General features: G+C 40.1%; 3 protein-coding genes across 3 annotated transcripts; 2 read left to right on the forward strand and 1 right to left on the reverse strand.

Moving 5' to 3' along the window:
• Positions 1-2880: 2880 nt before the first annotated feature.
• Positions 2881-5691, reverse strand: LOC123526211 (uncharacterized protein DDB_G0292642-like). The gene is made up of 5 exons (XM_045305262.2): positions 5653-5691; positions 5458-5548; positions 5154-5253; positions 4707-4949; positions 2881-4436 (listed from the first exon to the last, which is right to left on the reverse strand). Exons 2-5 carry the CDS (start codon positions 5527-5529, stop codon positions 3790-3792), a joined length of 1062 nt encoding a protein of 353 aa, XP_045161197.2. The 5' UTR covers positions 5530-5548; positions 5653-5691; the 3' UTR covers positions 2881-3789.
• A 2972-nt stretch (positions 5692-8663) lies between these two features.
• Positions 8664-9050, forward strand: LOC128548628 (uncharacterized). The gene has a single exon (XM_053523998.1). The coding sequence runs from the start codon at positions 8664-8666 to the stop codon at positions 9048-9050; it is 387 nt and encodes a 128-aa protein (XP_053379973.1).
• Positions 9051-9264: 214 nt separating this feature from the next.
• LOC128548629 (uncharacterized protein DDB_G0271670-like) lies at positions 9265-13124 on the forward strand. Its single transcript, XM_053523999.1, has 5 exons — positions 9265-9639; positions 9782-10757; positions 11773-11890; positions 12108-12394; positions 13057-13124. Exons 1-5 carry the CDS (start codon positions 9265-9267, stop codon positions 13122-13124), a joined length of 1824 nt encoding a protein of 607 aa, XP_053379974.1.
• Positions 13125-14171: the final 1047 nt, after the last annotated feature.

Consider the following 14171-nt stretch of genomic DNA (forward strand, 5'->3'; position numbering starts at 1 on the left):
ACACGAGCATTACATATTATAACTGTTTTATCGCATAGTTTATCATTAAAATTTATATATTATTTTCATTTAAATTTGTTTATTATTATTTTTACTATTTTGATTCCCTTTCTGCGCCTCGCTGACTGAAACACTAAAACTTCTGTTTTAGAAAATGTGTTCCCCAGATAAAAGTACCCAACAAATTTCTGCATTGGTTTTAAATCTTTGCATTTCATTGGCCAGACATATTGTAAAACTTGTTGTTTTGTTTGTAAAAAAATCAAAGAAAAAGAAACATTTGAGAAATCTCAGAATTTCATATATTTCATGTATTTCTGAATTTGGCAATAACTATCAAGTTTTTGAAATATTCTAGTTTATTTATTTTTTACTTTATAAATGTAGGTGTTTGTGACAATTCTTCTCTGTGAACTGTAAATTGGAGCTAAAATCATCTTTTCTTTGAAAGGAAAAAATTATACTCCCTTGATAGGACCTCAATAGAGAAAAAGTGTTCTGATATATATTGGAACAGTTTTACTGTGCTGATATATATCGGAACACTTTTTTTCTTATGAAACTCCATAGAGATTTCCGTGTTGATATATATCGCAACAGTTTTGTAAGATATCAGCACAGTTTTGTAGTAATAATGTATGTTACTATGTATAACATGCTGCAAAGATCAAAGGAAAATTGCCGCACTATGCGATAATATCAAAATACTGGAATAGGATTATTTTTTATTTATATCTTAGCTGTCATTTAAAATTGGTTTTCGTTGTACTGATTAATCAACTCGGAAATTTTGTTTGATTTCCAACTCTATTTATAACAAGACATCGTTTTTTCTCGGGATCTTTTATTTGGTTTTTATACTTTCGTTTTAGTAAGATTTTGGGGATCCCTTATGCGCATACAACAGTATAATTAAGCCATATAACATTCTTCTGTACAATTCGGTGATACACTTAGACAAGTACCCAGTATTGAATCAACCTATGCCCCTCCATGGGACGGCATATAGTAGTCGGACCATCTATCTGCCCGTTTCCGATTGATAACTGAAGAACGCTAAAGCCTACAGACGTCAAAATGTTATAGGATGGTTAGAAGAACCCTATTGTTTGGGCGGTCAGTTGTTCAAAGGTCAAGGTCGCAGTGATCTTGAGACTGTAAACGATTTCCGATTGATAACTGAAGAACGCTTTGATACTCCAAAGTTGCAATTCCTTAAACAGCTGGCTCAGCTCTATTTTGTTCTGTTCATTTTTTCTATTTTTGTCTAATGAGACAATTATGAACGTTATTATTTCAATAATATTAGAAAGAATTTTAACTGTCGGGTGGTGCTATATTAAGATGTTGTATCTGGCAAATGAAATATTTAAAAAATAGTGTTAAACGCAATGGTAGCTCAATGCACAGGCCCCATCTAACGGTATCCTTATTGTATAGCGTATATATAGTAAGAAAAACGCTATACAATAAGGATACCGTTAGATGGGACCTGTGGCTCAATGATAGATCAATCGATCTATTCAAAGTATACATCGGATTTCCAATATTGATATTTTTATTTTTTCCACCAATCTATTTTTATTGACTTGTAAACTCGTGAGTATCTGTCATCCTAGGTTAAATATAGATTTTTTTAAAAACTCTACTTTCACTTTGGCCAGATGGCATTGCGTTAATAGCAGATGGCGTATGGTTTGAGGTTAAAGGTCAGTAATTTAAATCCTTCTTTGTTTCATATAAAAAAACAACTTCAGGTCATCTTTACGTATCTTTACAAAACATCACTTTTCCCTACACCTATTTTTCATGAAAATTCTATCATAAATTAACGAAAAACTGAAAAGAAAATAGGGGGTTGAATAGTTCTTAGTGAAATGCCAGTCAGTTGTGGTCTGCTACCCCCAAAAAATGGCGCATATTTGCTCTTGTTCGCATACAGACACTAAATAGAAAAATGGCGCGAAAAAAAAAAATGGTAGTCGCATAATGGCGGATACACATAGTCCTCAGTTTTTTTGCTCAGCAGAGCTATTTTCCTTATTTTCTTTGCAATTTGTTTTTGCTAAAATCACATGACAGATCTATGCTTGACATGTAGGTAGCACTTTCATAATGAAATAACAACATGACAAAATTTTTCATGGAAACGTAAATCATACACCACCAGTATAATTTGGGGTCTCATTTTTTAGCTGATTTTGCAGTTTGTGTGTTTGACTGAAATTATTTTTCTTGCATCAAACATGACCCCCACTTTTCTTTTGATTTTTAGTTAGCACTGACAATATTCTTCAAGGAAATGTAAGTTACAACATTTAAAATGGGTCCTGATGTGTGCTGCGATCATTGGAAATAGGTCAATTTTATATAGAATAAAGAACAACATCTATTTAGTGTGCTATAACCACAATAAACACATAAGTACTTCCGGTTTCGATCTGCAAAACTTGCCGTGTGGGGTATATAATCTCATTTCATGCAGAAGGTATTCTAGCAGTGAAAAAAAATGTGATTAAAGCACTCGTTCTACACGAATTTGCGCAAAAAAATGGGAAAATTAGGATCTATTTATTATGGACTTTTTTCGATACACCACGGAAGCACATTTTCGACCGAAATACTGACCTTATTTCTTGAGGAGCCATGGGGTGATATTAGACTTTAAAAATGTGGTACGGTTTACATCCTCGCTTGGCGCTCAGCCAGCGTTGTGGCATAATTTGACCGGCCAGGGTCTTCATGACATCTCAGTGAGACTGTTACAAATAGATCTATGTCGTCGTTAAAACGTTAAAAGACTATTTTTAGGTAAAAAAAGAAGAAGCTTACCCTGAACACGTAGCACGCACGCACACAATGATAATAATAAGTCACGTATCTTTGTTTGGATGTGTATCTTTAATAACGAATAGTGTTCATTGTTATTACAAATAGTAATTAACATTTAAAACAAATGTGTAACTTGTGTCATAAATGGAATGTATTTAATTAAAAGGCTATTAAATGTTCTAACGCATAAATAAAGCTAAAACATTGTACATAATACTGTGTTTTAGTTGTCTATATATTGTTTTCAAACATCAAAATAATTACGACGATATAATAATAAACATATGTGTCGAGCACTATAAATGGCTTTCATGTGGAAATTCCGTCGACAGCCAGTCTGAAATATTACACAGGTATTGAAAGCTGAACACTAAATCCGGCAGTTCTTTATTTGTATAAAATCCACTCAATTTGAAACGGTTTTTCGACATTTTCTAGCATATCAGATTTTCAAAGACTTATATTCCCATAAAGAACTATATCGCTACTTTAGAAAAACAAAACGAAAAGGGGGTGTTAACTTTATATAAGAAAACTACAGTTCATTAAATAAAACCCGCTAAATTTACTCCTTTTCGCTTCTTTTAATTTCTCATTTCAAAACATTAGATTCTTACGCCGCCAGTTTTACGTAGCATGTGATAAGAACATGCCGATTTCGGTAGAATGCTAAGTAACACATACTGAAACGCGGTAGGGTAAAAGAAAACATGATGCTATTGAGAAAGGGCGCGAGGAAAGGAAGAAAGATTAGCACTATTTATATTTGGACTACTTGTGGTCTACTGGTAGTGATCTGCCTTTAGCAGGTGTTGAAGCTGGAAAGTCAACAATAGTTATCATATTATGATATGTTCTGAATGATCAAACTGGAATATCGTCACCTTATATAAGAATACTGATTATCATTAAAGAAAGGAAAAGTCATCCATTTTATCTTATCATCCATTTTACTCTTTAGTTTCCCGATAAAGATGTTTGCACTGGAGCAACCTCGCACTTGAAGTTCCAAACGCCGCACTGGTATATTCCGTCGCCGTTGGCCTTCTTCAAGCATATAAAACAAAACTTCTGTCCACATGTACACGTCATTTGCTTACATGCTTCTTTGTGTTCGATAAGTAGACCACATGTAGGACATGCGCGTATGGCTGGACACTCCACACCCACAACTTTTTTCTTCGGGCAATTCTTTATCACCCGAAGCCTAGGATCTTCACCTGTACAGCCAGAATTCCCACAATTCTTAAATTCATTGGTAAGCCACGTTTTAAGACAGAACCAGCAAAATTCGTACCGGCCACCTGCCTCTGTCTTACAAACCAAACATCGGACCCTTTGGTCGGTTTTGCTTTTGCGTTCGCAGAATAGTTTACAACGAGGACAACTCTGGATACCAACAGCTTTTCGGAGATAATTTTCAGCCATCTTCTTCTCGAATGCTTTAATTTCTTCAGGTGTCAGTACGGCCAACCTTTTGACTGTGAACAATTCCCACAATTCGTTGCAGTATGGGTCCTCCGGTTTTGCTTTATACGGGCAAAAAAATTCATACTTCCCGGCAGTAAGAAGACTTCTACAGTAGGCCGTTAAAGATTCGGGACCTGAAATAAATACTGCTGTTTTCATCCCTTTTTGTGGATAATTTTAGAGTGACTCATAGATGTTTAGTTTGGTCATATTTTATTGCAATTATCACACAAGTCACGATGGTAAATGTACATCAAGACAATAATATATAGATGCATATGTTTATTAGATGTTTGTGATTGATATCCGAATTCATGGTATAACAAGTAGTTGTATTTAAGAGAAAAAATGTGTTTCAGAGTGTAACGTTTGTAATTTAGAAAAAACGAAGAAGAAATGCGTACTTATAACGTGCCCACAAGGCATTTCAGCCCGCTGCCCCCCTTCCTCGTCATCCAGTGTAAACATATCCGGTTTGTCGGTGAGCTGAACCTCGGAGTCATACATTTTTGGCTGCACTATCGGCGATGGATCGTCAGAACCACCAGGAAGCCGCATTACGACATACATAGTGGCTTCATTGTGTAGGTTGTAGTCTTTTAAAGTCAGCGGTTGCCTGCTGGGACTCTCCGACCGTAGATCCTTACCTATTGAAGAACATTACCGTTCATATAATGTCAAGGAAACAGAATACTCCTAGCATAGCGTCATGGACATTTTATTAGTCAAATCACATGGCGTAATTATCTCTTTCAGTTCAATTCAATCTGATAGTCTAGTATGTGACGTTAAGGTAGGTAACCAGATAAGTTGGAAGTAACATTTTATTAGATATATAAATACATAAATACCTGCAAAATGGATACGCAGGTCATCTTCTCCGGCGGCTGAAGAACCGCTCTCGGCCATTTTCTCGGTGACTTTCCGACGTAATTCCTGAATGTTAGCATCCTGGAATATAGAAATGACGCTGTATTGGCCAAATCAATAGGTACTCCCGTCTTTTAATACGATTCCTATTAAAGATTCCCACAGTTAAGCCGAGGAAAAGATAAGCGAGTCAAAGTTGCTGAATATCTAAAACTGTTCTAAAACTGACTTAATCCATTGATACTACTTGAATGAACATATCATATAGAATAGAAAAGTTCAAACCTCGTCAATTTCAATAGTGCATGTTCTATTTTCTCCACTCACGACAAACAATGTGAATGTACGTCCAGGCATTCTTGGTTACAAAAGATATCTGAAAAAAAAAATATTCGTGCAATCGATAAATATCACATTTTTGTGTACCTGAGTATACCGTAGTGAAAATGTTTCTAGTTTTACGAAGTAATTTGTATGCACCTTTACGAAGTTGCAAAGTGTCCTGAGCCACGTACGAACAGGTCCAGGATTTATACTTGATGTAGAGCTATTTTTCACTAATAAGTCATAGGTTTTTCTCGGGTTTTTTATTTGTTTTGTACACTTTCGTTTCAATTCAGTCGAAAATATTGGGATTTCTAATGCGCAGTTGGAAAAACTCACTAGATTAGATAGATCTAGTAGAAATTATAGTACAAATTAAATATATTTGATTTTAATTCAGTCGAAAAAGTTGAGATTTCTAATGCGCATTTGGAAAAATTCAGGTTATTTCTTTTTGTTGTTGTTTAGGTGTATACCGAATTCGATATTCCAGTGCTATAAGGACGAAAGTGGTAGTTACGCAATTTTTGCAAAAAAAAACTGTATGCCGATGCCCATCTGCCCGTCCAGTTTAAGAAAGGCCTGTGGCAATTACGCCATTTTTAAAAATGTAAAAAAAGAATATTTAGGAATAGAATAGAATAGAATAGAATAACTATTATTCAACAATTTTGGGCCATTTTGGGCATACAATTTTGACATACAAGTATGTATAGAGGAAGAACATCTAAGCTGAACTAATGTAACTACATATATCTAAGACAATAACTTATTATCAGAAACGACTAGAATTATTTAGTATCGAGGAGTTTTCCCTGATTTATCACTTTACGATATTTAGATGGCTAAATCTTTAAAAAAGGACATAGGGTAGACAGAAATTAAAATGTCAATTTGACTAGTCTAGTCTAGTTAAGGAAGGGCGTAAGTGGTAGATTTTGACTTTTTTAAGACAGATAATTGTACAAGTTCTTAAATTATTATTCTGCTACTGCTACTAAAATTGTTGCTGCGGTTGCTGCTGCTTCTTTGAAGTCAAAAAATCACACAGTAGTAGTAGTAGTAGTAGTAGCTTTAGAAGTAGTAGCAGTAGTAGTAGTAGTAGCAGCAGCAGCAGCAGCAGTAGAAGTAGCAGTATAAGTAGCAGCAGCAGCAGCAGCAGTAGTAGCAGTAGCAAAAGCAGTAGCAGCAGTAGCAGTAGCATCAATAGTACTAGTAGTAATAGTAGCAGTAGCAGTAGTAGTAGTAGTAGAAGTAGTATTAGCAGTAGCAGTAGCAGCAGCAGCAGCAGTACTAGTAGCAGCAGCAGTAGTAGTAGTACTAGTAGCAGCAGCAGCAGTAGTAGCAATAGCAGTAGTAGATGCAATAGATAGGAGTAGCAGTGGGAGTAATAGTAGTACTAGTAGTAGTAGTAGTAGCAGTAGCAGCAAGTGGAGCAGCAGCAGCAGTAGCAGCATTAGGAGTAGTAGTAGTAGTAGCAGCAGCAGCAAGAGAAGTAGTAGTAGTAGCAGGAGGAGCAGCAGTAGCAGCATTAGGAGTAGTAGTAGTAGTAGCAGCAGCAGCAAGAGTAGAGGAAGTAGTAGTAACATGAGCAGTTGTAGTAGTAACAGCAGTAGAAGCAGCAGCAGCAGCAGGAGTAGTAGCAGTAGAGGAGCAGTAGCAGCAGTAGTAATAGTAGTAGTAGTAGTAGTAGTAGTAGCAGTAGCAGCAGCAGCAGGAGTAGAGGAAGTAGTAGTAGCATGAGCAGAAGTAGTAGTAGTAGTAGTAACAGCAGTAGAAGCAGCAGCAGGAGTAGTAGCAGTAGCAGCAGCATTAGCAGCAGCAGTAGTAGTAGCAGCAGCACCAGGATTAGAGGAAGTAGCAGTAGCAGGAGCAGAAGTAGTAGTACAAGTAGTAGTAGCAGCAGTAAAAGCAGCAGAAGGAGTAGTAGTAGTAGCAGGAACAGTAGCAGCAGCAGCAGCAATAGCAACAGCAGTAGTAGTAGTAGTAGCAGGAACAGGAGCAGCACTCGCAGTAGCAGCAGCAGAAGCAGTAGTAGTAGCAGCAGCAGGAGTTGTAGTAGTAGCAGTAGTAGTAGTAGAAATAGAAGTAGCAATAGCAGCAACAGTAGCAGCAGCAGCAGTAAGAGTAGTAGCAGCAGGAGCAGCAGCAGTAGTAGTAGAACGAGCAGGAATAGGAATAGTAGTACCATCATCATCATCAGCAGCAGCAGCAGTAGTTTCAGGAGTAGTAGCAGCAGTAGGAGTAGTAGCAGGAGTAGTAGTAAGAGTAGTAGCAGCAGTAGCAGTAGCAGGAGTAGTTGTAGCAGGAGTAGTAGTAGGAGTAGTAGCAGCAGGAGTAGTAGCAGCAGTAGCAGTAGGAGTAGCAGCAGGAGTAGTAGTAGGAGTAGTAGTAGCAGGAGTAGTAGTAGTAGGAGTAGTAGTAGGAGTAGCAGCAGGAGTAGTAGTAGGAGTAGCAGCAGGAGTAGTAGCAGGAGTAGTAGTAGGAGAAGCAGCAGGAGTAGTAGCAGCAGTAGCAGTAGGAGAAGCAGCAGGAGTAGAGCAGCAGTAGCAGTAGGAGAAGCAGCAGGACTAGCAGCAGGAGTAGTAGTAGGAGAAGCAGCAGGAGTAGTAGCAGCAGTAGCAGTAGGAGAAGCAGCAGGAGTAGAGCAGCAGTAGCAGTAGGAGAAGCAGCAGGAGTAGCAGCAGGAGTAGCAGCAGGAGTAGTAGTAGGAGTAGTAGCAGGAGTTGTAGGAGTAGCAGCAGGAGTAGTAGTAGGAGTAGCAGCAGGAGTAGTAGTAGGAGTAGCAGCAGGAGTAGTAGCAGGAGTAGTAGTAGGAGAAGCAGCAGGAGTAGTAGCAGCAGTAGCAGTAGGAGAAGCAGCAGGAGTAGAGCAGCAGTAGCAGTAGGAGAAGCAGCAGCAGGAGTAGTAGTAGGAGAAGCAGCAGGAGTAGTAGCAGCAGTAGCAGTAGGAGAAGCAGCAGAAGTAGTAGCAGCAGTAGCAGTAGGAGAAGCAGCAGGAGTAGAGCAGCAGTAGCAGTAGGAGAAGCAGCAGGAGTAGTAGTAGGAGTAGTAGCAGGAGTAGTAGGAGTAGCAGCAGGAGTAGTAGTAGGAGAAGTAGCAGGAGTAGTAGTAGGAGAAGCAGCAGGAGTAGTAGCAGCAGTAGTAGTAGGAGTAGCAAGGAGTAGTATGCAGAGTAGCAGTAGGAGAAGCAGCAGGAGTAGCAGTAGAAGTAGTAGCAGGAGTAGTATGAGTAGCAGCAGGAGTAGTAGTAGGAGTAGTAGCAGGAGTAGTAGTAGGAGAAGCAGCAGGAGTAGTAGCAGCAGTAGCAGTAGGAGAAGCAGCAGGAGTAGAGCAGCAGTAGTAGTAGGAGAAGCAGCAGGAGTAGTAGCAGGAGTAGTAGTAGGAGTAGTAGCAGGAGTAGTAGGAGTAGCAGCAGGAGTAGTAGTAGGAGTAGTAGCAGGAGTAGTAGCAGGAGAAGCAGCAGGAGTAGTAGCAGCAGTAGTAGTAGGAGTAGCAGCAGGAGTAGTAGCAGCAGTAGCAGTAGGAGAAGCAGCAGGAGTAGAGCAGCAGTAGCAGTAGGAGAAGCAGCAGGAGTAGTAGTAGGAGTAGTAGCAGGAGTAGTAGGAGTAGCAGCAGGAGTAGTAGTAGGAGAAGTAGCAGGAGTAGTAGTAGGAGAAGCAGCAGGAGTAGTAGCAGCAGTAGTAGTAGGAGTAGCAGCAGGAGTAGTAGCAGCAGTAGCAGTAGGAGAAGCAGCAGGAGTAGCAGTAGAAGTAGTAGCAGGAGTAGTATGAGTAGCAGCAGGAGTAGTAGTAGGAGTAGTAGCAGGAGTAGTAGTAGGAGAAGCAGCAGGAGTAGTAGCAGCAGTAGCAGTAGGAGAAGCAGCAGGAGTAGAGCAGCCGTAGTAGTAGGAGAAGCAGCAGGAGTAGTAGCAGGAGTAGTAGTAGGAGTAGTAGCAGGAGTAGTAGGAGTAGCAGCAGGAGTAGTAGTAGGAGTAGTAGCAGGAGTAGTAGCAAGAGAAGCAGCAGGAGTAGTAGCAGCAGTAGTAGTAGGAGTAGCAGCAGGAGTAGTAGCAGCAGTAGTAGTAGGAGTAGCAGCAGGAGTAGCAGCAGCAGTAGCAGTAGGAGAAGCAGCAGGAGTAGCAGTAGAAGTAGTAGCAGGAGTAGTATGAGTAGCAGCAGGAGTAGTAGTAGGAGTAGTAGCAGGAGTAGTAGTAGGAGAAGCAGCAGGAGTAGTAGCAGCAGTAGCAGTAGGAGAAGCAGCAGGAGTAGTAGCAGCAGTAGCAGTAGGAGAAGCAGCAGGAGTAGAGCAGCAGTAGCAGTAGGAGAAGCAGCAGTAGTAGTAGTAGGAGTAGTAGCAGGAGTAGTAGGAGTAGCAGCAGGAGTAGTAGTAGGAGAAGTAGCAGGAGTAGTAGTAGGAGAAGCAGCAGGAGTAGTAGCAGCAGTAGTAGTAGGAGTAGCAGCAGGAGTAGTAGCAGCAGTAGCAGTAGGAGAAGCAGCAGGAGTAGCAGTAGAAGTAGTAGCAGGAGTAGTATGAGTAGCAGCAGGAGTAGTAGTAGGAGTAGTAGCAGTAGGAGAAGCAGCAGGAGTAGTAGCAGCAGTAGCAGTAGGAGAAGCAGCAGGAGTAGTAGTAGGAGTAGCAGCAGGAGTGGTAGCAGCAGTAGTAGTAGGAGTAGCAGCAGGAGTAGTAGTAGGAGTAGCAGCAGGAGTGGTAGCAGCAGTAGTAGTAGGAGTAGCAGCAGGAGTAGTAGCAGCAGTAGCAGTAGGGGAAGCAGCAGGAGTAGTAGTAGGAGTAGTAGCAGCAGGAGTAGTAGTAGGAGTAGTAGCACCAGTAGTAGGAGTAGTAGCAGGAGTAGTAGGAGTAGCAGCAGGAGTAGCAGAAGTAGTAGTAGCAGGAGTAGTAGTAGGAGTAGTAGCAGGAGAAGCAGCAGGAGTAGTAGTAGGAGTAGTAACAGGAGTAGCAGCAGGAGTAGTAGTAGGAGTAGTAGCAGGAGTAGTAGTAGGAGTAGCAGCAGGGGTAGTAGTAGTAGTAGTAAGAGTAGTAGCAAGAGTAGTAGGAGTAGACGTAGGAGTAGCAGCAGGAGTAGTAGTAGGAGTAGCAGGAGTAGTAGTAGTAGTAGCAGGAGTAGTAGCAGCAGCAGCAGTAGCAGCAGCAGGAACAGGCGCAGCAGCAGAAGTAGAAGTAGTAGTAGCAGCAGGAGGAGTTGTAGTAGTAGCAATAGCAGCAGCAGTAAGAGTAGTAGCAGCAGGAGCAGCAGCAGTAGAAACAGTAGTAGTAGAATGAGTAGGAGTAGTAGTAGCTGCAGCAGCAGCAGCAGTAGTAGCAGCAGGAGTAGCAGTAGTAGTAGTAGCAGCAGTAGCAGGAGTAGTAGCAGCAGAAACAGTAGCAGCAGCAGCAGTAGTAGCAGCAGCAGTAGTAGTAGGAGTAGCAGCAGCAGTAGCAGCAGGATTAGTAGTAGAAGCAGTAGCAGTAATAGTAGCAGTGGCAGTAGTAGCAGGAGCAGTAGTAGTAGTAGCAGTAGCAGTAACAGTAGCAGAAGAGAAGTAGTAGTAGTAGTAGTGGCAGCAGCAGAAGTGGTAGTAGCAGCAGTAGGAGTAGTAGTAGTAGCAGCAGCAGGAGTAGCAGTAGTAGTAGTAGCAGGAGTAGTACAGCAGTAGTAGAAGCAGCAGCAGCAGTAGTAGTAGTAGTTGTAGCAGTAGCAGGAGTAGCAGTTGCAGTAGCAGTAGCAGGAGCAGTAGCAGCAGCAGTAGTAGTAGTAGTAGTAGCAGCAGCAGCAGTAGCAGCAGTTGCAGTAGCAGCAGTAGTAGTAGAAGTAGCAGAAACAGCAGCAGCAGTAGGAGTACTAATAGTAGTAGCAGCAGCAGCAGAAGTAGTAGAAGTAGCAGCAGTAGTAGTTACAATAGCAGCAGTAGCCGTTGTTGTAGTAGTAGTAGTAGCAGCAGCAGCAGCAGTAGTAGTAGTAGCAGCAGCAGCAGCAGGAGTAGTAGTAGCAGCAGCAGCGGTAGCAGTAGCAGTAGCAGAAGCAGTAGCAGCAGCAGTAGTAGTACGAGTAGTAGTAGCAGCAGAGCAGTAGCAGTATCAGGAGCAGTAGTAGCAGTTGCAGTAGAAGCAGCAGCAGCATTAGGAGGAATAGTAGTAGTAGTAGCAGCAGCAGGAGTAGAAGTAGTAGTAGCAGTAGAATTAGCAGTAGCAGCAGCAGTAGTAGGAGTAGAAGTAAGTAGGAGTAGTAGTTGTAGCAGTAGCAGTTGTTGTAGTAGTAGCAGCAGCAGCAGTAGAAGGAGTAAAAGTTGAGCAGTAGGAGTAGTAGTAGCAGCAACAGCAGTAGAAGGAGTAAAAGTTGCAGCAGTAGGAGTAGGAGTAGGAGTAGTAGCAGCAGGAGTAGTAGTAGCAGTAGCAGGAGCAGTAGCAGCAGCAGAGTAGGAGTAGTAGTCGTAGCAGTAGTAGCAACAGGAGTAGTAGTAGTAGCAGCAACAACAGGAGTAGTAATAGTAGTAGTAGCAGAAGTAGAAGTAGCAGTAGCAACAGTAGCAGCATGAATAGTAGTAGTAGCAGTAGTAGTAGTAGCAGCAGTAGCAGAAGCAGTAGCAGTAGTAGCAGGAGTAGTAGTAGTAGCAGCAACAGGAGTTGTAATAGTAGTAGCAGTAGCAGCAGCAGGAGTAGTAGCAGCAGTAATAGTAGAAGTAGCAGTAGTAGGAGCAGCAGTTGGAGTAGGAGTAGTAGTAGCAGCAGCAGGAGCAGTAGCATCAGTAGGAGTTGGAGTAGTAGTAGCAGTAGCAGTAGGAGTAGAAATAGCAGTAGCAGCAGCAGTAGGAGCAGTAGTAGTAGCAGCAGTAGGAGTAGTAATAGCAGAAGTTGGAGCAGTAGTAGTAGCAGCAGTAGGAGTAGTAGCAGCAGGAACAGTAGCAGCAGCAGCAGTAGCAGTAGTAGCATGATAATATAATAATACCTACTACAAATGAAAACAGGCTTCCAACCTTTGCATAACTGATAAAATACTAACATGTTTTAGTTCCAGAACTGAACCCTTATCATCATGCTGGATGCAACTGATTCTGCTTCTGCGGCCAGTGCACTGGGCGCCATTCAGTCAGTATCCTTTTGGTATGCACCCCATTTAACAGTAAATGGTACTGTCCAAATTGAAATATGGACATGTTCACTGTAGAAATTTAGCAGGGCAAGGGATAAAGGGCGTATAATTAAGATGTTTTCAAATTCACCAAAGGCATAATTTTCCAATTCTAAAACGTCATAACTTAAAATCGCAATTTATAATGAAACCAACACACATGGAGAAAAATATAATCCAATAATAAATAATTTTACAAATCTTCATGATTTGCAAATGATATTTACAATTTATTTCAAAATGTGACTGAAGTTGTTTTTTTTTTTATTCCTCGGAAGTACACTTACGCTTATTGCACGTGCCTACATGTGATCAGCCGCACTTTAAGTATCACAAAAGAAACCAACATATTAAATATTAAAATATTTGCACAGTTCTTGTATTATTTTCAAACTTTCTGCAATCAAAATAGGTATGACTAACACAATAATTCATATCACACAACATTTACAGAATGCAATTTACAAGAGCTGTTCGTAAGACAGTGCGCTTCACTCTTCAGCGATTTGACAGTAAAATGAATTTATGTCTCAATAAGAGACATCTACTTTAAAAGGAAGATACACCAAGATATAGGAAGAACCTACTACTTAGAGGGGTTAAAGGTTAAGTATGGAAGGGGTACTGACATCCTTTATTTTGATGGAATTAAATTATATCAGAACAAGAGCAGTCCGTAAGACAGCCAATGCTCGACTATTCGAATTATTGTCCCAGAATCAGGAAAATATTACCCTAAATGTTAAAATATCTATAGAGTGTCAATCCAGAATCTGCATTAGTTTTGGAGATAGAAACTTGCATGCAAAACTTCAACCAAAGTTTTAAGTTCAAAATGGGACATAATTTGACCAAAATGCATGTAAGAGGTATGGGACTTGATGCAATCAAATAGTTTTATGACCCAAAAGGCACATGTGAAGTTTTGATTTAATATCTGCACTTGTTCTGCAGATAGAAACTTGCACGTAAAACTTTAACCAGAATTTTCTAAGTCCAAAAGTGGGCATTATTTGCCCAAAATACATATCAGAGTTATGGGACTTGACTCAGTGAAGTTGGTACTTGATCTAGAAAAATAAAAAGTAAGTTTCAAATCTATATGCCTTTAAGTAATAGCTGTATGTACTTGCATGCAAAACTTTAACCAAGGTGTGACGCCAATGCCAATGCTAGGCTGAGTAGAATAGCTAGACTAAGACTTCTACGAATAGTCAAGCTAAAAAACAGTCTAAGAAACTACATACACATAAAGTATAAAAACTTTGCTAAACTCAAAGTATATATCTATTTATTATTTATTTATTTCATTTTATTTATATTATAGCAGATGATGATGATAAAGAGACATTTTAAGTTTCAAGTCATTATCATATATTGTACTAAAGATATATTATATTCAGAAAGCGAAGACTGCCAAAAAACAAAATAGCCATTAAAGTGTGATATAATTAGTTTTGTTAACCAAAATATCAAACAGAACCATTGTTATTTTTGACACCTTTTTATCAATTAACAGTATGCCACTGATAGTAATGTTAAAGACCATAAGGCAGCTAGCTTTTAAA

The sequence above is a fragment of the Mercenaria mercenaria genome, chromosome 14, assembly GCF_021730395.1.
Source record: "Mercenaria mercenaria strain notata chromosome 14, MADL_Memer_1, whole genome shotgun sequence".
Classification (NCBI taxonomy): domain Eukaryota; kingdom Metazoa; phylum Mollusca; class Bivalvia; order Venerida; family Veneridae; genus Mercenaria; species Mercenaria mercenaria.